The sequence below is a fragment of the Hippopotamus amphibius genome, chromosome 3, assembly GCF_030028045.1.
Source record: "Hippopotamus amphibius kiboko isolate mHipAmp2 chromosome 3, mHipAmp2.hap2, whole genome shotgun sequence".
Classification (NCBI taxonomy): domain Eukaryota; kingdom Metazoa; phylum Chordata; class Mammalia; order Artiodactyla; family Hippopotamidae; genus Hippopotamus; species Hippopotamus amphibius.
In genome coordinates this window covers 142,389,154-142,412,210 of record NC_080188.1, presented here as the reverse complement: position 1 = coordinate 142,412,210, position 23,057 = coordinate 142,389,154, and the positions used below count along the sequence as shown (strand labels likewise).

At 46.3% G+C, this 23,057-nt stretch overlaps 1 protein-coding gene across 1 annotated transcript; it reads left to right on the top strand.

The window, feature by feature from the left end:
• Positions 1 to 10,019: 10,019 nt before the first annotated feature.
• MYOC (myocilin) lies at positions 10,020 to 22,487 on the top strand. The gene is made up of 3 exons (XM_057730010.1): positions 10,020 to 10,662; positions 19,620 to 19,745; positions 21,120 to 22,487. The coding sequence occupies exons 1-3, from the start codon at positions 10,101 to 10,103 to the stop codon at positions 21,902 to 21,904; spliced, it is 1,473 nt and encodes a 490-aa protein (XP_057585993.1). The 5' UTR covers positions 10,020 to 10,100; the 3' UTR covers positions 21,905 to 22,487.
• The last annotated feature ends 570 nt before the right edge of the window (positions 22,488 to 23,057 follow it).

The following is a 23,057-nucleotide window of genomic DNA, read 5'->3' as shown; positions in this document are numbered from 1 at the left end:
ACTAATCTTCCACTTAGACTAAAAGCAATACAATGGGAATATTTTAATAATCTTTTATCATTATCTATCGAGAGCATTCTGCTTTTCTGTGAAAGTAAAGTTTATACCTGCCAGGAAAAATCCGTATAAACTTAATACAGATCGCGGCTAAAATGGTGTAATTTTTCCATGGTCTTGATGCGGTGCAGCAGGGGGTGAGTAGTAGCATGGGAGAGTAGGGGAGATGCTGTGGGGTGGGGGAAGGGTGGTGCTAAACTCTGTGACCCCCTCAGGGATTGACCCGTCCGTTTCCACAGTGTCTTCCTTTGTAAGATGGGATTAATGGCACTTATGTCTCAGCATGGTCATGACGTGCAAAACAAAAATGACTTGGTAAACGTACAACTGCGTTTAGGCACAAGGTACCATTCAGAGAGATAAGGCAACATTTCATCTATCTGTAAGTGTTCTTGAAAGCCCACAGTGTTAGCTCACGAGTTTTTACACACCGAGCCCAGTCCGACGTGTCGCTCTTGCGGCATGGGGCTCTCCGAGGCTCTCGTCACCCCTCCACTGAGTACTGACCATTTCTTTAATTAACAGTAGATTTCGAACCTCCTTGACGTCACCCCAACAACCACAAGTGGATTGTGCTCCATCAGTAATTCATAAACGTTTAGCATATGAGAAGCCACATATATATAATATATAATATATAGATCTATAGAACTGAATCATTGCACTGTACACCTGAAACTTACACACCATTGTAAATCAACTGTCCTTCAATAAAATAAAAAATAAAAATAAAATAAAATAGAAGCATGCTTTTCTTCCTTGATGCAAGCCATTAGAACTCAGCACCTTCCTACAGAAAAATGTAAATAATAAGTAGGGTCCCAAAAAACTATAAAAGTCTATTTTACTTGTACTCTTACTATTGGCTAGTGTGTGCCCGATTTTTTTTCCTTCCATGTGGATGAGAGGGAAAGTCCACATTATCAGGAAGTTGCCTCTGTCTTCCCCTTAATCCCTAACTTTGAAATATCTCTCCCATGCCTAGCACAGTTCTGGGTACACAGAAGGCCCTAGAATACTTGTTAGATGAATATCTCACCATTTTTCCTTCCATGATAAGAAACATTGCCTCAACATGGTGAGGAAGATATTACTTTGGGGCACTGAACTAGAGTTGCTATCTTTTGCCAACGCACATCTCCTTGTAAGGGAATCTTTTTGCCAGCAGGCTTTTCTCTTCTAGAGAGTCCCCTCATCACAACCACCCCACCCCTCCCCCCAACAAAACATAATGAAGTGGATTAAAGCTGAGTCTCTGTCCCAAGGGCAGAACTTCAATGGGCTACTGGATAACCTCTGACTGGTATGGTTGGATTGAAAGAAGGAGCTCAGCCAATCAAATCTCTCAAGAACGTGGCCTGGGAAATAGACTGAGTCAGTAAGCAGAGCTGAAAGACCCTGTGCTATGAGGTGGGCTCAGGCCTGGGTAGACCATGCAGGACCAGATGAAAGCTGAAGTCAACAGAAGATGCTGGTAAAGTGGAGAACAGAGCTGATACTCTGAGAAGCAGAGCTGCCATGAGTGAGGTCTGCTCCTGAGAAGCAGGGAGAACAATGTGCCTGGTCATTTTTCAAAAGGTCAGTTTCAGTTTCAATTTAAGAGGACACATCATTTTCTGCTTCCCTACCCATCCCGGCCCCCCTCCACACACCCTTTTCCTTTTTTCTTTTTTTCCTTGAGGAAAGTTGAATGGGAATATGTACCTGGAAACTAAAATAGGAGAATTTCTGTGCTAATGTAAGGAAGAGTTACACCCGCAGCCCTCACACCCGCAGCCCTCACACGGCCTCAGGAGCAGTCTTGGATTGCCCTCAGGGTTAGGCCAGGACGCCCCGGTAACATCACAGGCCACAGAGCAGCTGCTCATGTTTCTGCTCTGGCCCACACAGTGTAGGACACACAATCCCACCCTGTGGAATGAACCCAAAGCAGTCGTCCCCATTTATGTCTGGGCAAATCTAGTCTTCAAGCTGCCAGTCAATAGAATGGGTAGAGGGGAAACATCTGAAGAGCATTTGTGAAGTTCGTTCTTGAGGCCTTCCCTGCAACACCATTACGTTTATTTATTTATTGGTTGCGTTGGGTCTTCATTGCTGCATAAGGGCTTTCTCTAGTTGCGGTGCGCGGGCTTCTGATTGTGGTGGTTTCCCTTGTTGCAGAGCACGGGCTCTAGGCACACAGGCTCTAGGTGCACAGGCTCAGTAGTTGTGGCGCACGGGCTTACTTGCTCTGCAGCATGTGGGATCTTCCTGGACCAAAGCTCGAACCCGTGTCCCCTACATTGGCAGGCAGATTCTTAACCAATGAGCCACCAGGGAAGTCCCAACACCATTAAATTTAGAAATTGGATGGAGTGGGAAGGCTAGTATTCAGGTCCTGGTCCCATTTACCAGCTCTATGATCTTGAATGAATCAGTTAATCCACAGTTTCTTCGTTTGTAAAAGAGGAATTATGAACTTTGCCCAGCTTACCTCAGGGTTATTGTAAGAGGTTAAATAAAATGAGGCATGCGAAAGTGTCCTGTAAACTCTTTGGCCCTTATTCAGATAACGTCTTTGGCTGAGTGATAGAAAATTGAACAAGGAGCGTCAGCTCCAGGGAGGTGCTCGGGCTGTGTCTGCCCTTGTTTTTCGTGTCTGACGCTCCCCCTGACAGAAGCTGACCTTCGGGAAGCATGAAATGCCATAAGGTAAGTCCATCAGGGAGGAGCTAAGAAACAAACTTGACCCGTTGTGGCACTTGTCCATGTGAAAATTCCAGGAGAGCAAATAATGACGGAAAATGAAGTTTTCCCCTGTTTTTAATTTCAGGAAAAAATGACGAGAATCAAAGGTCAATGAATAAGGAAAACAGCTCAGAAAAAGACATTTCCAAATTGATAATTAAGTACCTGTTCCTTAGGAAGGGACTTCCATGGAAACTTGAAGGAAAAATGAGAAAAACATAAAAAGCATGATCTGATCAGACCCCAAAGTGGATCCTTATTTAAAAAACAAAACAAAAACAGACAGTAACACTGTGCAGAGGCATGCTCAGGAATGTAAGGCAAGAAAAGGACACAAAAATAACAGCAACATCAAAATTCTCCAAATGCAGGAAGCAAATAGGGATGGGATAGGTTTTAATAACAGAAGGTAGTGTTATAAACATGTTCATAACATCTCCCTGTATCAGGAGACACAAACAATTGACTGTTAAATCAGGCTCTTAAAGGAAAGATGAAAGAATGGAGAATAAAACAAGACTGTTAGAAGACACCTAGAACACTGAGTGTATTCAAACCAGCAGGGTCTGCTGGCAGGGACCCCAAATCCTTTAAAAAGTCCAGTTTTCTTAAGGAATCTCAAGAAACTCTCAAAAGAGAACTAATTTTAATCATCTTAAGTATAAAATAAATATGAATGTGACACATAATTAATTTAGAAAGGCTAACAATTTTGTAAAGCCAGACATACCAGAATACTGTATCCCAGCTTCTGATTGGTTAGAAATCATTATAAATCACTGTCCTCCCAAGCCTAGTTCTTCCACCCTGGTCTATCACAGCCTTTGTAACAGACGTGATGCTCTTTTTCAAACTGGGCTATTGTTTAGTCTTTTGGAAGGGTCTCACTTTTTCTTTCTGTGCTTCCTTTCATATCTTGGTATCCTCCACCCCACCCCACCCCCCAATACCCTGTAGAAATCCTACCCAATAATAGCTGGAAGAAAATCAGCTTAACATGTCACATCAGAAGGCTTCCTGGGATGTTCATGGCACTAGTGGTAGAATCTGTAGGCTGAAAGTTGCCAACAATGTGATTGTGATAATTAAGTGCGGTTTTACACTATTTAGATGCTAGCATGACATTTGGAGCTCTCAGGACTGCCAGGTAGGCTGTCCTCATACACATTCAGGCCTCATAAGAGCCTTCCTCTCCAGGCAGGGACAAGCTCCTGGGCTATACTTTGTGGCTGCAGCTGCTGGGTCCTGCCCTTGTAAGTCCGTCTCTCTCCCAATAGGAGAAGGACCACCTGGACAGCACTGGACAACCCTTGGACAAGCACTGGATGGAAGAGAATGTGCAGGGCTCACTGCCTTAAGACCTCCCCTTCCTTCCTGATTTGGGTCAAAGGGCTGTGGGAGGCAGCAACAGAGGAGATAGAATAGGAAATGTTCAACCTGAAAGTGACTCTGCATGCCTTGTCAGTAGACTCAGCGTACACATAAAAGAATCCAAGCAGACCTGTAACCAAGTCACAACCCGAGTGCCTGAGCCACTGTTAACATGTTATTTCATGAGGTCCCACTACAAACGCATCTCCCCTGTGAAGCCGTTCCACTCACGAGGGACACCTGCCTCCCCTAGGCTGCTCCAGCACTTAGGTTACTCCATTAGCCTTACCAAGTGTCACAGCCTGAGAGATCCTTGAGGGTGCGGGCCGCCTCTTACACATACCTGTACATGCCACAGCCCTTGGCACACAGTAGGTCCTTACTACTGAAGCATTTCAATGATGAATCACCAGGGAAACAGATGAAAGCTGTTGGGTGGTGAATGGTGCCTTGAGCTCGCCAGTTAAGACCGCTTCTTCTCATCAGTCCCTTCCCTGGTCCTCATTTTCATGCTAGTAAGTTACCATTTTAATTCACCATGTTTTGTAGCAAACCTCCTTATCTGTAGTGAAATAAAGGTATACATAAAATAGGCCCAACTGAGGCTATGTGTGTGCATTTGGTGAGAGGGGTGGCCCCCACAGAAGACTTCCTCTCTAGCTGGAAGAGCCCTGTGCACAGACTCCAGGGTGGTGCCCAGAGGGTGGTACCACCAGTGATTTTGCTCTCATTCCTGAGGGCTCTTTTGTTTTCTATTTGTGCTTGAATTATGCACCCATCCATGAATCCATTGAAAATTTATTGAGCACTTATATCTGCCAGACCCTGGGGACAAAATGGTGAGCCAGGCAGTCCCAGCCCTACTCTCGTGAAGTTTCCAGTTTTTCTTGGAAGAACTGCAGGAGAAAACCAGTAGCCAACACCAGGCTAAAAGAACGGAAATAAACACAACCTTGAATTGCGAAAGGGATGTTCCTTAAGAATGAGGCTCCCCGGCGCCCCCTGCTGCCCCCATCTTGCACTGGAGGCCCTAGGCCACAGCCTTCCATGCCTCCTCCCGCCACAAGCCTAGCTCTGCGGTTGGTCTGGACACACGCCTCTCTGGCTGCCCAGAGCATCTGCGTTGGAGACATCCTGGCTCCAGGCTCTAGAAAGGAGATGGAGCTGGGACACACAGTCTAACAGTGAATCTGGAGCGGACGAGGTTTCCTCAGAGAGAAAAGTGTCCCCACGTCCAGGAGACTCCCAGGAGGTGGGAGACTGCAGGGAGTGGGGGCGCTGGTGTGGTGAGGGTGGCGAAAGGCAGAAGGGTGAAGCCGGCCAGATATTTATTGCTGTTAACAGGGCTGGAAAGTTTCCTGTGTCTTCTAGTGAGCCCTTTTCTCTGCTTTCAGGAAAATAACTATTTTGTGAAAGGATGTAGTTTTGTAAAATCAGCTGTGAGAACTCAAGGGTATGCATGGATTTGCTTCACTGAAGGCCTTTTTTTAATGGAAATATAGGAAGCTAGCTCATTTCCTAGAGCGTTGGTTCCTAGAAGAAATGACTGGGGTCTTTCACATATTCTGGGCAATTGGTGGGCACCTGGCTGAACTTGGTTTGTGCAAGAAGAAAACCTTAGAATCTCGAGACCTCAGTCTTCTTTCTGGTTCCGCCGCTCATTGGCTGTGTGGCCTTGGGCAAGTACCTCTGCTTCTCTGGGCCTTAGTTTCTCATCTGTAAGTGCCCTTGTGGCTCTAGTGTTCCAAGAAGGCTTGGAGAGGGAGATGGTGAGAGCCAACAGTAGGCAGAGCTCCAACAGTGAGGTGTAGTGCGGGGTGGTTACGGCAGGTTAGGGGAGGAAGGCAGAATGTGGGGACGTGGTCAGTCCTTATCACATCAGGCTCCAGGGGGAAGACAGCTCAGTGAACCACAGTGATAGAGCAAAGGTCAGTGAACCCAACAGCCACATTCCTTTCACTAAGCACAATGGCATTTGCCAGGAACCATAAAGAACATTGAGAATGATTGCTTTTACCTGGCAGTCAAAAATTGGGTTGGTCCAAGCAAAAATGCCAGGGATTGTTAAACTCTTCACCTCTAAGTGGTACCCACACAGCTCAACAGTGACTAGCCTGCAGCTTAGGGGAATAAAGCAGAAGAGAGGGATAAAATGTGGGTGAAAAAGACAGAGATTCACTAAGGGGCAGTGGGAACTGACCTCAAAAGCCCCAGGAAATACAGATTGTGTGCTCCTGGATTGTCTGAGGCAGTGCTGTATCACAAAAAGGAAATCAATTCAAGGGAAGTCAGAAAATCTGATTTCTAGTCCTGAGTTCTTCCTTTAGTAGCAGAGTTATCCTGAGCAAGTTGAAGTAAAATTACTTAATGTTTCTCTTTATCCAGAACTCTTTTCTTCCATGAAGTTGGAAGCTCACAAACAATCTTAGTCCTTTTAACAGCAAGAGAACATTCCTAAGAGTAAAGCCAAACAGATTTGAATCAGTTCTTGCTGACTATAAGATATTTTAAAAAATCATTTTGGTAATATTTATTATCTGATTCAAGAACTGAGAATAGTACCCTCTAGTCAGCGGTAAACAGACACCTACTTGTAAGCATCTCAAGTTCAAGTCTAACTTTAGAACCAATCAAATAAGAATGGAATCTTTAGAGCAAAATATATTTTCTCAATCTCAAGCTGAGTCTGCCAGGGCACATCTGAAATATTCTGTTTACCTCACAAATATTGAAGATGGTATTGGTGTGAGACAACATCAATTGCTTAAATGCAAATGTTATTTTAAAAGTTACCAGTGAGACTGCCGCGCACGTTCTGATTTGCATAGACCTCCTCCTGGCATATTTGGTGGGGTTATTTTTCTCTTTAGATTTATTATTTTTTTCATGACTCTTTTTAGATTTATTATTATTATTTATTTACTTTATTTATTTTATTTTTGGCTGTGTTGGGTCTTTATTACTGTGCACGCGCTTTCTCTAGTTGTGGTGAGCGGGGGCTACTCTTCCTTGCGGTGCGCTGGTTTCTCATTGCGGTGGCTTCTCTTGCTGCAGAGCACAGGCTCTAGGGCACATGGGCTCAATAGTTGTGGCTTGCAGGCTCTAGAGCGCAGGCTCAGTAGTTGTGGCACACGGACTTTGTTGCTCCTCGGCATATGAGATCTTCCCAGACCAGGGCTTGAACCCGTGTCCCCTGCATTGGCAGGCGGATTCTTAACCACTGTGCCACCAGGGAAGCTCTTCTCTTTACATTTATTAACATAAAGCAGGGATTATTAACCTAGGGTCCAGAAAGCTCATGAATTTGGATGGAAAAAAAAATTACCTCAAAAAAATTGCGTCTTTATTTTTACCACCTTTGAACTAAAATTTGGGTTTAACGTTTTCTTCCATGTGGATCTAGCTGTAAATCCAAAATTGTGTTAGCAGTACCTGTGACTTTGTCACCACCAATAGAGATCACAGACATTTTACATTTCAGTACAGTTGTTGAAGATAGCATGCAATAGTATTTACACTCAAAACGACTCTGAAATTAGCCACCCTGCCTGCTAGACCTTGTTTTTAATATGTTAATAAAAAGGACATGTATATTTCAATTTTTAAAATTTTTTGATAGTTGTATTTCAATGTCACATGTTTTCTTTGCAATCTTATATATTCTACACATTTAAAAACATCTTCCTGAGAAGGGTTCCACAGATTTCGCCAGTGAGATTGGTGGCGTTTGCTCATGTGTGCATGCACACATGGTAAGAACTAGTCTAGAGGCTAGCATTGACCTTGGTGCCTGAGATGCAATTCTAGAGTCAGAAAGACCTCCCAAAACTGGACAGCTACATGGAAAAGAATGAAACTAGAACGATTCTTACCACTATACACAAAAATAAAGTCAAAATGGATTAAAGACCTAAATGTAAGACCAGACACTATAAACTTCTTAGAGGAAAACATAGGCAGAACACTCTAGGAATAAATGACACCAAGATCCTTTTTGACCCACGTCCTAGAGTAATGGAAATAAAAACCAAAATAAACAAATGGGACCTAATGAAACTTAAAAGCTTTTGCACAGCAAAGGAAACCATGAATAAGACAAAATGACAACCCTCAGAATAGGAGAAAATATTTGCCAACGAAGCAACGGACAAAGGATTAATCTCCAAAATATACAAGCAGCTCATGCAGCTCAATATCAAAAAAAACAAACAATCCAGTCCAAAAAGGGGTGAAGACCTAAATAGATATTTCTCCAAAGAAGACACACAGATGGCTAACAAACACATGAAAAGATGCTCAACATCACTAATCATTAGAGAAACACAAATTAAAACCACAATGAGGTATTACCTCACACCGGTCAGAACGGCCATCATCAAAAAATCTACAACAATAAATGCTGGAGAGGGTGTGGAGAAAAGGGAACCCTCCTGCACTGTTGGTGGGAATATAAATTGATACAGCCACTATAGAGAACAGTATGGAGGTTCCTTAAAAAACTAAAAATAGAACTACCATATGACCCAGCAATCCCACTCCTGGGCATATACCCTGAGAAGACCATAATTCAAAAAGATACACACACCCCAATGTTCATTGCGGCACTCTACAATAGCCAGGACATGGAAGCAAACTAAATGTCCATCAACAGATGAATGGATAAAGAAGATGTTGTGTGTGTGTATATATATATATGTATATATATATATATACACACACACAATAGAGTATTAGCCATAAAAAGGAACAAAATTGAGTTATTTGTAGTGAGGTGGATGGACCTAGAGTCTGTCATCTAGAATGAAGTAAGTCAGAAAGAGAAAAACAAATACTGTATGTTAAATGCATATATATGGAATCTAAAAAAAATGGTACTGATGAACCCAGTGGCAGGGCAAGAATATAGACGCAGATGTAGAGAGCAGACTTGAGGACACCCGGGTGGGGGGTGGGGTGGGGCGGTGGCGGGGAATGGGAAGCTAGGATGAAGTGAGAGAGTAGCATTGACATATATATATATACACTACCAAATGTAAAATTGATAGCTAGTGGGAAGCTGCTGCATAACACAGGGAATTAACTCATGCCTGGTGACCTAGAGGGGTGGGTGGGATAGGGAGGGTGGGAGGGAGGCTGAAGAGGGAGGGGATATGGGGATACATGTATAAATACAGCTGATTCACTTTGTTGTACAGCAGAAATTGGCACAACATTGTAAAGCAATTATATTCCAATAAAGATCTGAAGAAGAAAAAAAAGAAAGAAAGACCTCCCAAAGATACACCCACACTTATTTTAAAGCAAGGGGCAAGGGAAGAATTCTGCTTACAACTGCTTTTATAGGATGGTTGCTCCCTGCAGCCTGGAGGTGTGCTGCCCTTGTATCCTGGCTGGCTGTTATTCGTCTCTGTCACTGCTACAGGGACACAGGGACTGTGTCTTAGGTATGTCTGTATCCCTGTTTTCTAGAACAGTGCCTGACAGAGCAGGTTCTCAATAAAGTTTGTAGAGTACACGGAAATATGAACGAGAAATAAATCCTTGTTGAAATCGACACACAAGTAGTCATGCTGGGTGAGGAGGGTAGGTGTGAGTGTATGTGGAAAAATAGGGTGGAGATATAGGGGCTGTTACGGGGACGGGGGGTGCATAAAGTGGGACATTCTTTTTTAAAAGAAATTCAAAACAGACTTCTGGAAGGTCATTTTCTAGGAATCTTGCTGGCAGAGTGAAAACACCCCCCCCTTATGCATGGCCCCACCCGGCCACACGTGGCCGCCTCATCCTCCCCCCACGCAGGGCTGGCTCCCCAGTATACATAAACCTCTGTGGAGCTGGGGCAGAAACCAGCAGGCCCACCCATCCAGACAGCTCACAGTGCAGGGGAGGGGTCCAGAGGAAGCCTCTCCCAGGCTCTGCTCTGAGGGCTTCTGTGCACATTGAAGATGCCAGCTGTCCAGCTGCTGCTGCTGGCCTGTCTGGTATGGGGTGGGGGGGCCAGGACAGCCCAGTTCCGGAAGGCCGACGACCAGAGTGGCCGATGCCAGTACACCTTCAGTGTGGCCAGCCCCAGTGAGGCCAGCTGCCCCGAGCAGGGCCAGGCCATGTCAGCCATCCAGGACCTGCAGAGAGACAGCAGAGAACAGCGCGCAGCCCTGGAATCCACCAAAGCCCGGCTCAGCTCCCTGGAGGCCCTCCTCCACCGCCTGACCTTGGGCCAGGCTGTCGGGCCCTTGGAGACCCAGGAGGGGCTGCAGAGGGAGCTGGACACCCTGAGGAGAGAGCGAGAACAGCTGGAGACCCAAGCTAGGGAGCTGCAGTCAGCCTACGGGAACCTCGTCCGTGACAAGTCAGCTCTGGAGGAGGAGAAGAGGCGACTGCAGGCGGAGAGCGAGGCTCTGGCCAGGAGGCTGGAAAGCAGCAGCCAGGAGGTAGAAAGCCTGAGGAGGGGCCAGTGTCCCCAGGCCCGCAGCACCTCTCAGGACCTGCCTCCGGGCTCCAGGGAAGGTAAAAACGTGGGGTGAGGGTGACACGGTTCATGGTGACCTGTTACAGGGGGCCCAGGCCTGTCCTTCCTGTGCTCTCCTTTCTCCCAGGTACCACATGCCTAGCGTGAGGCAGACAAATTGAGGGCAACGCAATCACTTTCCCAAATTGCTAGTAAGTTAGCTTGTGAGAGCTCTGTTGAGGTTAGTGGTTCTGCGTTCTGGTGCCTACCCATGACAGTCTTCACAATCCACGGCAAAATGAGAAACATAGGGACCAGGTGAGATGCAGGTGTATTGTAATCAGCGGAAAGCTGCCAACCTCGCTTTGTAGAAAACTGTTTGTTGTGTATCTTTGTTCAGAGATTGTTGATTCTTACCTTTTGGTGTTAAGATGACCTCTATTTATGAAATGGCAATAGATTTACGAAATGATGATGGGTGGTAGGTTTTTGTTTGTTTGTTTGTTTGTTTAACGTCTTTCTGTGGCAAAATAAAGAGGCAGCCACCCTTTGTGGATTCCCTCAGTATGTTGTTTTGGAAGTTTCCCTGCTCTTGGTCCAATCTGCGGACCTCTGCTTTTAAGTCACTTTGAGGTGGCTTTTGCTACCTGAGATGCCACTCTGTTCATCCTGGCCTCTGCCGGAAGGCGAGTGCATGAGCACCTGGGGAGGGGCGCACTCTTCCCAGCAGTTGCAAAGACAGTCGTTGTGTCACTTTTTGTGAAATGCTGCTCCCGAATATTCGCTGTTTAATAAGTTGTCCAATCATGAGGAAATAAGCAAGCATATTCAGCTATGGGACAACAAATCTGGACTCTTCAAAGATGTTGACATCAAGAAAGATAAAGGGAGGTGGGAGTGGGGGGGCCTTGTTTTTGATTAGAGGGGACTGTAGCGATGTAGTGACCAAATGCAGCGCGTGACCCTGGAGTGGCTCCTGCAGCCGGGGGACAAAGCTGCAGGGGACAGGTTTGGGATCCTTGAAGACATTTGCACATAGACTGCTCCTCAGATTGTGTTAGTGGGTTAATGTTCAGCTTCTTGGATGAGGTATGATATTGTGGTTGTGAAGACGATCCGTGTTCTAAGGAGGTTCATACTCAAGTACTTCAGGGTGAGGTGTCAGAATGTCTACATGTACTTTCAACTGGCTTGAGAAGACTACAAATATATGAAGAGCGAGAGAAAGAAAAATAATACAAATGTGACAAAATATTAACAATTGGTGACTCTAAGTGAATAACACATGGGGGATTTATTACACTATTCTGTCAACTTTTCTAAAGGCTTGAAACTCTCCAAAATAAAATGATGGGAAACTTTTTTCTAAAGAGACTTTTTGCCTAAAAGGCAAAATCTGCACAGGTGTGAGACCAGAAAACCCAAGAGTCGATGCCTGGGTGAGACCTCGGGCAAGTCATTTAGCCTCTGCACCTTGGTTTCTCATCCATAGCATGGCAGTGAAAATTCCTGTTCTCAGTAATGATTTTTGTGGGGTCCAAATGAAATGACTCTAAGATATAAAGGATTTTTTAAAGTCCTATATTGCTAGAGCTGGAAGAGATCCAAGTCTAAATTTTACAATGAAGGAAAGTAAGGTCCCAAGATGCCAAGGGCCCCCAGGTTGAACAGCTGATCAGTGATGGAGCTGAGACTTGTTGAACTTGAGTCTTTGAGCACAAATGGAAAGAATCATTATTAACAGAAGTGTTATGAGGCATTACGTATTTCAGACTGTTAACTGAATGAACAAAACCCACGAGTGAGTGTGTATGTGGAGTGTGTGTGTGTGTGTGTGTGTGAAAATAGAGGCAACATTTTTTTTTATTGTCTTGTGGTCATTTAACAAGTCTCTGGGAATTTATTTGATGTGTTCTCTGATTTTATATTTCTTTTTGTCCTTTCCAGCCACTCTACTTTTGAAATAAAGATAACAGCTCATTATAGTGAACTCCAGACTTAGAAACTCTTTTCTAGCAGTGGGTTTTTCGTGAGCAAGAAATTACATTAGCACAAGAATGTAGAGCTGGAAAGGGGGTCTCGAGAGCATCTGACACCTCCGGCTCATTTGTGCAGATGTGGAAACAGGCCCAGAGAGGTCGCTCAGTTGTTCCCGGTCAGCAGCCCGCTAGTGGCGGAGCCGGACTAGAATTCAGGCCCGTCCCCCGAGGTTCAGTAGCTCTTCAGGACCCTGAGGTGACCTCTAGTTTATACAACCTAAAGATGAAAGACAGAAAAGTTGCATTTAAATGTCAGGGAAAGAAATGCTTGGAACAAAAGATGTGCTTCAAGGTCCTCGATTTGAGATAAAGGGGTGTTTGGGGCAGCTGGGATTCAGGTGTGGGTGTGCTTTACGCAGGTGAGGCAGTAACTGAGAGACGGAGGGTGGGGGGCTGAGGGCTGAGTGAGGCCGAGTGAGCAGAGGAAAGTCCTGAGAAGCTGGACACTTTCTGATTCCACCTGTAATTCGAATTGTCACCACCGCTTTCTTTATTGGGTAATTGTTACATAGAAAAAAATTCTCCTTAGAATCACGGAAGTCATTTGTTTATATGTGTGTGTGTGAGCTGAAATAGGATTCACACATCAAATGCTGTAGTAATAGTTTTTGAGGTGAAAAGTCTAGAAATCTTTTAAATAAGACCAAAGTAGAAAATACCGATTATCAAAGGGTAAATTAGAGTTGCTCATAGTGTCACAAGAGAAGCCCCACCTCCCCTGTATTTCTCATGTGCTTTGAACTGGTCCTCTCAGAGAACAGAGCCCAGGATGAGGGCTTGTCTGCAGCAGTGTTTGTATGGGCCACGATCCCAAGGAGGAGAAGTGGGACCAGGGGAGAGTGACAGGGAAGGAAGGAGAACCAGCGTGGGGTGGGGAGGAGGGGCGTTCTCCAGTCAGTCGCCACGGTGGGCAGCGAAGGCCCTACCCCACCAAGACTTCTGAGGAGCTGTGTAGGATGCGGCAGAGGAAGGGAGCATTCCTTCCCAGATCCGATATGCTGTTGGCTAAGGATCATCCCAGGGGTATGTTGCACTTCCCTGATCCACAGATGCAGGCACCAGGCTGGTTCTTGCAGAGGCTGCCACAACAATGGCTGGGAAAAGCTGGGCAAGATATGTGGGGCGGGGCGCCAGAGTGGCTCAACACAAGCGCTGCAGATTCCACTTCCTCACCCTCAGGATGGGGAGGATAATCTCCCCAGTTAGAAGTAATGTGGGAAAGCATCCAGCACAGTGCCTGGCACACAGTGAGCATAACTACGGAGGGCTTCTTCTGCTTGAGCTCCACTATTGTTTAAAAACGTCATTTATAGATCAAAACGCCAATGTGTACATATTGTTCTGTAACACACACGGATTCCAGAGACAGTACGTGTTGGAGCAGCACCCAGGGCAATAGTCTGCCAGCTAATCTTCACTTTCCTAGAGGATTCATGACAACCTGTGATTATGTTGGCAGCCTTCTTTTGCTTCATCCTCTTCAGGTATATAATACTGACCTAACGTTTCAGGCAGGGATAGAAAATAACTACAGAAATCACTATAATGTCATTTGCATATATATCAATATGTAAGTATATAAGTAGGACAGAGCATAAAGAAAATATTTCCAGAATTTTGTAATAGACATGAACTTTTCCGCCGTAGAAGGACTGAATTTTCAAAAAAACAAACCAAAGCCCTAAAAATGTTTAGCTGTCTGATACAATTCAGTCCTTAATCTTTTCCTAACCTCTTGTTTTTCTCGCACATTCAGAATGAAATTTGAGCGATTTTGAAACACTCCAGAGAAATTTTAGTTTTGTTACATTTTTATTGAGGATCATTTCATTTATAGTTTGAGCTAAGAATTCTGAGGCTCAGAGAGATTGAGTAACTTGCCCAGAGTCACACAGCTGGCACATGGCAGGACCGAATTAGGAAACTATGACTTCTGGCCCAGCCAGGCCCCTTCGCACAACAGCTTCCCTGCCTTTGGGCCCTGAATCCTCTCCCACAGGCTCTGGTTCTCATGCCAGGCGACTCTACCCCGGGAATCTGACCAATGCCAGGTGTTCCTGGCTGACACAGCCAAGCAGCAGCCAGCAGGCTTGAGATCCAACCATCCCACCTGCCAACTGAGAACCGGCCTTGCAGTCCTTCTGGAAGCCATTCCCTGACATTAGGTTTTATTGTGATTCTTGTTTACGCCAAAGAAAGCACATGAGGCGTGGTTCCTGCAAAGAGTGATTAGCGGGATTTGGGGGGCAGGGAGAAAGGCCACCTGGTCAGAGCCCTGAGAGCCTTGGTGGGACCAGGAAAGGAACTGGGTACCAGCCAGACACCTGTGGGGGAGGAAGAGCTGATGGGATGAGGTCTCTCTGGGTGCACCGCCTGGGACTGTGTGTGCCTGAGCCACTCCCTGGAATCTGAGTCGGCTCCAGGAGCACTCAGCACCTTCGAGGCTCTTGTAGAGCCTCTGGTAGCAGTCTGCGTTCAAGCAGGAGACAGATACCACACGGTAGGTTAAGTCAGGGATGTTTAATATAAAGAATTAACTGACCAAAGAGCAACCATAAGATAAAGTAAACTCCATATGGCACCCTCGGGCTGAGCAAGGGCACCAGAGGAAGGACAACCTTGGAATGGATTCTGACGTCATTGAGGAAGGCAGGGTCGACCCCATCAGATAGCGGAGATGCTGACCGGTTAGCCCAGGTTGGAGCTGGAATGGACACCTCCGGAGTCTGGGACAAGCTGCGGGAGCCCTGCAGAGCCAGCCTGGGGGCTTGCGGAGGTCTGCAGAGCACGGGTGTCCCGGTGCAGTGACCCTGAGTGCCGTGTTGAGAGGGCTGTGGAAAGCTTATGGCCAGGCTGAGGCTGTGAGGGTGCAGAGGAACCTCACCCTGGGCTTGTGCCTGGGGTGAGGCTCCACCAGATGTCTTCACACTTCTGCCAGCCCAGCCCCTGCGGACACTGCAGGAGACCGGCCCCCATAGTGTCCCTCCAGCGCCCTCTACTGAGAAAGCCTAACCTAGTGCTCACTTTAAAGGAGAAATGCCTTTTTTAGAGAGCATCTGTGGAAGGGTACATTCAGCACTGACAGGCAGTACATTTATAACTGACACACATCCCCACCACAGGGTGGAAAGGTTCACAACTGCCATGACCATGGCAGACATAGTTTCAAGTCCTAGTCCTACCAGCTGTGTGACCTTGGGCAAGTAACTTAATCTCTCTGAGCCTCAGTTTCCTCTTCTGCAAAATGAAGATCATAATGTTCCCTCTTAGGACTGTTATGTGGAATAGAGGTAATGATAGCAAAAGCCTAGCACAGTATCTGGCTCATAGGAGGCACTTAATAAGTGGTGGCAATAGTTAAATTAGGTGCAGACTGCAGTTCTAAAGCCTTATTCTATTTCTCTAAAACTTGTGAAGGCACCAGAGCACATAAGTAATTTACATAAAACTGCTTTGAAATGTAGAAAGAGCTATAAATCATCTCTTTTCACAAAGAAGCTATTTTTCAGTATTTCAGTGCCACTACTTTAGCTGTCTTCAAGGAAGTTACTTGGGAAAATGCCTGTTTGGGTTTGTTTCCCTGTGGCTGAAGAGGGCATTTTTCATTCTTTCATTGTTTTTTCTTTTTCTTTTGGCTGCACCATGCGGCATGCAAGATCTTAGTTCCCCGACCAGGGACTGAACCTGGGCCCCCCTGCATTGAAAGCACAGAGTCTTAACCACTGGACCGCCAGGGAAGTCCCCCATTTTTCTTAATTTTCTTCTCACTGACTTGCAGGTGTGTGCCTCTACTTTTCTGAATATGAGTCTTTTTCTCAGTAAAATTTCTTGCTGAATTACATGACCATCCTAGCTACATTCAGAGAGTGAGATAATTTGTATCAGATGTACAAAGGAAGGAGCTGGGTGCAGGGCAGGGCAGGCGCACAGTGGCCCTCGATGGACGTAACCCTGGATCATGGAGCTGAAGGGCAGGGAGCTGGGATGGGGCCAGGGAACCCTCTAGCTCTGCACAGATGCCACTGCCGTATTTCTCTCTCACCTCACATTGCCTGAAACCAGCTCCTGTATTCTGAGAATTCATGGAAACAACATTCGAATTACCTTGAAGAACAGTGGTCTGAGGAAAGGTACAAAGCAAAGGAAAACAGCTCACCTCAGGGAACTCGCTCAGTGACTTGACCTTGAAAAACTACCACATTGTATGAGCCTCTGCTGTGTCAAAGGCTGAGTGGGCAAGGCAGGGTGAGTGGCTTCTGACAGCCAGGGGTCAGGGGTCAGGGCTCTCTCCTCGTGTTGTAGGCCTAAGAGAGAAGTCAAGTTGATGGGAGAGGGAGACAGAGAGGGCGGAGGCCTGGGTTCCAGGAGGCAGGGATGGCTACAGACAGCTCTATCAGCCCCTCGAACAAGCAGGGGCCTCCTCACGCTTACCTGCTCCCGGCAGCACAGAAGAACAGGGGCCCTCGGGCACCCCATCCCTCTCCCACGCTGCCCGTGAGGGTCCAGGGCGGGTCTGGTCTAGGGAACCTACATCGGAGCTAGTGGATCAGCCTCTGCCCTGCGTACCCTTCTAGGTCAAGGCAATCTTTAGAGGGAAGAACAGAGGCGTTTCCTCACCCCACAGCTCTTCAGACAGCGAGAAGGGATTCAGGGAACCAAATTAACTTCCCTGGACTCTCCGGCAACCATTTGCATGGTCCACCAGATCCTGGTTCCCCAAGCAGCCTGGAATGAACCCATGTTACTTCTTGGCCGACAAAACCTTGCCAGATTATGAATTCCTCAAGGGAACCTGGGCAAACTGTATCTTATTCACCTTTTTTCTCTATACCTAGCCTTGCACTTCATAGGTGCTCCAGAGGGGCTGGCTGATGGGATCGATACACAGCTTCCCAAGGCTGAGGACACTGAAGACCTTCCACATCCCTAGGGGTACTCCCAATTACCCCTGCAGTGTGGGGTGCATACCTAAGATGACCTCAGTTGGCTACACATTTTGGCTTAGAGCTCTTCACTGCTCGACCGACCCAGTCTACACTGAGGACCATCCCAGGGTGTGAGGACGCACCACCTCCAGGGTAGTCACACGCTCCTGGAGGCCAGCTGAACAGCTGCACCAAAGGCAGGGGAGGAGACTGTGGTGGGGATCTGGAGGGGGAGGGGGAGGCACTGGCTCAGCTGCCCCGCCACATGAAAGTGCCACCCCCAGAGCCCTGGCCCGGCCCAAACCTGAGGGCTTCTTAGCTGGATGCGTGCTCTACCTCCTTCCAGGGAGAAACTTTGTCTACTGCTGTCATTCCTCAAAGCTAAATACAAGCAACCATAAGAGGGCACCTTGATTCCAGACATGTGGAAATGTGAAAGAATGTGTGGCTTAAGACGGATGAAATGTGGCACATCCAAGAGGGTGAAGAGTTCCATTGCCTGAGAGGTACATTTAGAAGAGTTAAGCAAACAAATGAGGAAAGACAGAGCGTGTCTTCCTGACTTTCTGGGCTGTGCGGGAGCCCAGCCTCAGGCATTGCACTGACTGCCCTCCGCCACGGTCCTGCACACCTGGGAGTGCTGGGCTGGGAGCCAGGTCAGACTGCCTAAGTCGGTCAGCAAGAGGAAAGGTGGATGTTTTAAGTGTATCTTTTTATTCTGATGCTCTGACACCTGGGCCTTGCTGACACCAGAGGGACTGCCCTGTGCAAGGGTTAGCCAGTTCCTAAAGATAGTAAGTGACTCACCCGTAAGCACACCTTTCATGTGTGAACCAATAGGAGTCCACATCCTACCCCCTCCTGCAATGGGCTCTCACATTCAGGGCCACTATTCCCCTGCCCTGATCAACGGGGGCCAGGTACCAAACAACTAGGGCAGTTCCTACGCTTCAGAGCCTGCTGAAATTATTCAAAGTAGCCCATCCTAAGCCTGCTTACCCTGCCTCACACATTCCTTCCCCTGGAAATCACAATAAAGCTCTCGCCCATGTTCCCCCCCCCCCCCCCCGCCCCGTCCTGACCAACCGTGCTGTGTCCCCGTGTGGCCCCCTGTAGGGGTGGTGTACCCCCCTCCTCTGGGGATCCGTGAGTATAACAAACTATCTTTTCAATGGCAGTTGTCTCCTGGTCTGCTGGTCTCACCATACCTGAACCATAATCCAACCTACATTTTAAAACAGCTGCTCCCGGAAGCTGGCACAACGTTGTAAAGCAATTATATTTCAATAAAGATCTGAAGGAAAAAAAAACAAAAGCTGCTCCTGTGGCTCTTGCTCTTTTCTTGGAGTCAAGGGCTGCTGTATGCCAGAATTCTGTGTTGAAGTATTAATAGCAATGTGTGATACACTGTGATGACAATGTCTAACCAATGTCATCCATACCTCTTCCCTTCTCCATGGCTAAAAACCCTCCACTAAATTCCTACAGGAATCCTTCCTTGTCCAAAACTCATCTTGGAAAGTGATCTGACAGAATATTTTGGCCGAGCGTGTGAAGCTTAATATGCTACTTCTTACAGAAACATTTGCGTTATGACAAGGAAAAAAAGTCACGCAGGGAACTGTTAATTGTTGAATTTCAGGCGTCAGAGAGGATGCTAAGTATCCTCCCAATATCCCTGCACCACCCCTCACTTACTCATAAGTCAGACCTTCTAGTGGGAATTCTTTTAATTGTGTACAAGAATACTGTACTCTGTGCTAGGCACATTGTTATGCAATTTATTATTTGTGAGCGTTTTATCATGGAATTTTCCAGATATTCACAAAAGTAGAGAGAATAACACAAACCCTAACACACCCATCACCCAGCTCCGACGGTTGTCAGCATAGCCCAATCTTGTTTCATTGTCCCTCCCCCCCACCCCACTTATTATCTTAAATCTCAAACATCATCATGTCTTTGGAAGCCTATTTCAATCCCATCCTCGATACACTCTATCCTTAGACCTTTTCCCTCACAGTACGATTTTGTCTCTTTCTTTTAATATAGTTTCTAAATGGAATTTGGAGAACGTGGGCTTTCAGGAATTGAAGTCAGAGCTAACTGAGGTTCCTGCTTCCCAAATCTTGAAGGAGAGTCCATCTGGTCATCCCAGGAGTGAAGAGGGAGGCACTGGTATGGAGTTAAATTTCTCCTCTTCTGTACCCACGTGGTCTTTATCTGTGTCTAGTTCTGCATTCAGAGTTGGTCAGCCTCCTATGGCGGAGAGGGGTGGACAAGTAACCTCCCTGGGAGCAGAGGCAGGAAAGGGGAAGAGGAACCAAACCCTCTTTCTGCTCCCTTTCCAGGGCATAGTGGCAGGACGTTGGCCATTCGCTAGCAAAGCTCTGGATCTTATCACCTACACTTGGGATGGGGACTGCGCTCTACTGGGAGAAGATGAGAGATGTGTCTGTTTCACCCACTTGGTTGTCATATCGAATTGGTTGCTTCTGAAAAAATGACATTTTCCTGTAGATCCTTCATATCTTTATCTTGGGGCCAGACACCATGCACCATCCCAGTACACTGTCACTAAAGGTATCATTTCTGAACTTTGGGTACTTAGGAAAAGTACAGTTGCACCTCTCCGAGGCGAGCCCTGAAAGCCTGACTTTAAGACGAAGACTGCACCTTTCAGAAACAGTGACTATCCAGGTTATTGACAGTTACTGCTAGCATAGAAGGGCATGCATGAGGATGGGGAGTTTTGAAATATTCAAAATATGATTCCCTAAGATATGGGCAACAAAGAGTTTCCACTTTCTATAAAGAAATCGAGATGCCTGTTAAATACAGAGATTTTTTTGTGATTCAATCAAATTTAACTTTTCAACCATCTCTTCATTTTAAAAATCATATTCGGATTTTATTGTATTAAAATGATGGCTGAAATAGGGGGTCCACTGGGGAAGGGCTTGAAAAACTTTGTTTTATAGAGATTATGATAATAACTTGATTACAGTCTCATTTTTTAAAATAGTGAGATAAATCAGATATGAAAGTCATAAAGAGTAATATAATGAACGTCATGAGACCTTGCCCAACTTAAATCAAATATTACAGATACAGTGTGAAGCCCTCTGTTCAGCCTTCACCTTTATCACTGATACCAAGTAGAAGTAGTATTTATTGAAAAAAATCCACATACACCTGGACCCATGCAATTCAAATCCATGTTGTTCAAGGGTCAAGTGTACTTTGATATCCCATAGTGATCATATAATATTTACTGGGCTTTTCCTCTATATCAAGCACTTAACATGTGCAATTACATTTAAAACTTACAACAGCCCTACGACCCAAAACACTTCTCTTACCTCGCTTTACAAATGAGAGAATTGAATCTTAGAGAGCAAAGTAACTTATTGAAAATCACACAGGCAGTGGGTGGCAAAGCCCAGGTTTACACCCAGACGGTCTGTCTCTGGGGTTCTCAATTCTGCTGGCTCGGCCATGCTTCCACATCGTGGAAAGATCGTGGATACACAGTTTTTGTTTTAATTCCAGGATGTGGAGAACTCGTTTGGGTAGGAGAACCTGTCACTCTGAAAACAGCTGAAACAATCACCGGCAAGTACGGCGTGTGGATGAGAGACCCCAAGGCCACCTACCCCTACACGCAGGAGACCACATGGAGAATTGACACAGTGGGCACAGACATCCGCCAGGTCTTTGAGTACGACCTCATTAGCCAGTTCGTGCAGGGCTACCCTTCCAAGGTGCATGTGTTGCCTAGGCCGCTGGAAAGCACAGGCGCTGTGATGTACCAGGGCAGCCTCTACTTCCAAGGGGCCGAGTCCAGAACAGTGATCAGATACGAGCTGCACACCGAGACGCTGAAGGCAGAAAAGGAAATCCCTGGAGCTGGGTACCACGGGCAGTTCCCCTATTCCTGGGGTGGCTACACAGACATTGACCTGGCAGTGGATGAGACAGGCCTCTGGGTCATCTACAGCACCGAGGCGGCCAAAGGCGCCATTGTCCTCTCCAAGATGAACCCAGAGAATCTGGACCTTGAACAAACCTGGGAGACCAACATCCGTAAGCAGTCTGTTGCCAACGCCTTCATCATCTGCGGCACCTTGTACACCATCAGCAGCTATTCCTCGCCTGATGCTACTGTCAACTTTGCCTACGACACAGGCACGGGTAGCAGCAAGGCCCTGACCATCCCGTTCACGAACCGCTACAAGTACAGCAGCACGGTCGACTACAACCCCCTGGAGAAGAAGCTCTTTGCCTGGGACAACTTCAACATGGTCACCTATGACATCAGGCTCTCCCAGATGTGAAAAGTCGCCGGGCACTATCAGAAAAGGCAGAAGGAGGTGATGTTCGGGGCTCCCAAGGGGAGAGCCAGCCAGCCAACGCCCTCGCAGCTTCCCTCTGCTTTCCAAGCTTGCCTTAACCCAGAAGAATGCACATGGTCACCACGTCCTACCGGACGAGAATAGCAATATGGGGATTTAGATGATTCTACTTATAATATTCTTTTCTTCTGCCAGCTTTCAGAGGGATGTTTAAGCAAAATAGTTTAAGTTTTCTGGTGATTTGAGGCAAGAGCTCTAATGTGTAGTAGTTTCTTCATGAAACCCACAAGGCTTTTTACAAACAGGCCCTCACTGGCTAAAGAAGAGAAATTTGGAGAAGAGTTTGGAGAAACAGGTTTCCCCACATGGAACCCAGGGCCATCATCTGCTCTCTCTTGTTGCCTGGTTACCATGAGCAACAATAACAAGCAGGGCTTCTAAAGGAAGAGGGACAGCTCCTGTGGCAGCACTGAACGTGTATAAGATGTGTTTACTGTAGTTGCCTTCTAGTTCTTCAGGTGGGATCCAGAAACTTTGCCCCGTGAAATAAAATAATCTTGCACAATATTCTCCTTGAACTTTGTGGGATACTTTGCTGAGGAGAAGACTGTAGATTCCAACCATCAGATAATTCTTTGGGTTGAGAGGTGAGATTGCAGGCTGCTCAAGATATGTTGTGTGTGTGTGTAACTGAAAGGCTTCTGCCTGATTTTGAGGTGTTGCCTGTGATGACAGCAGGCAAGCAGTGGAATCCATACCTTCCCATCCTCATCTCCGGGTACTTTTGGTCCTTCTTGAACAATCTTTTCATCTTTTCTCCAACTTACCCTCTTTCACCCTAGTTCTATTTTGGTTCTTATTTGCTGTCATGGGTATGAGTTTTATAAGCCATAACCTCAGGTGAGCAGACCCAAGGAGTTTAATGACCTCTTTACCTAAATTGAATTACCTCTTTAAAGGTCTGTCTCCAAAGACAGTCACATTCTGAGGTTCTGGGAGTTATGACTTTAACATATGAATGGTGCAGGGAGACAATTCAGTCCATAACATCTGGGTATTACCACTCTACTCACTGGTAGCAAACTCTTAAAGACCAGAAAACCCAGAAGTCAGAGTGCATGAACTCATTCACTTG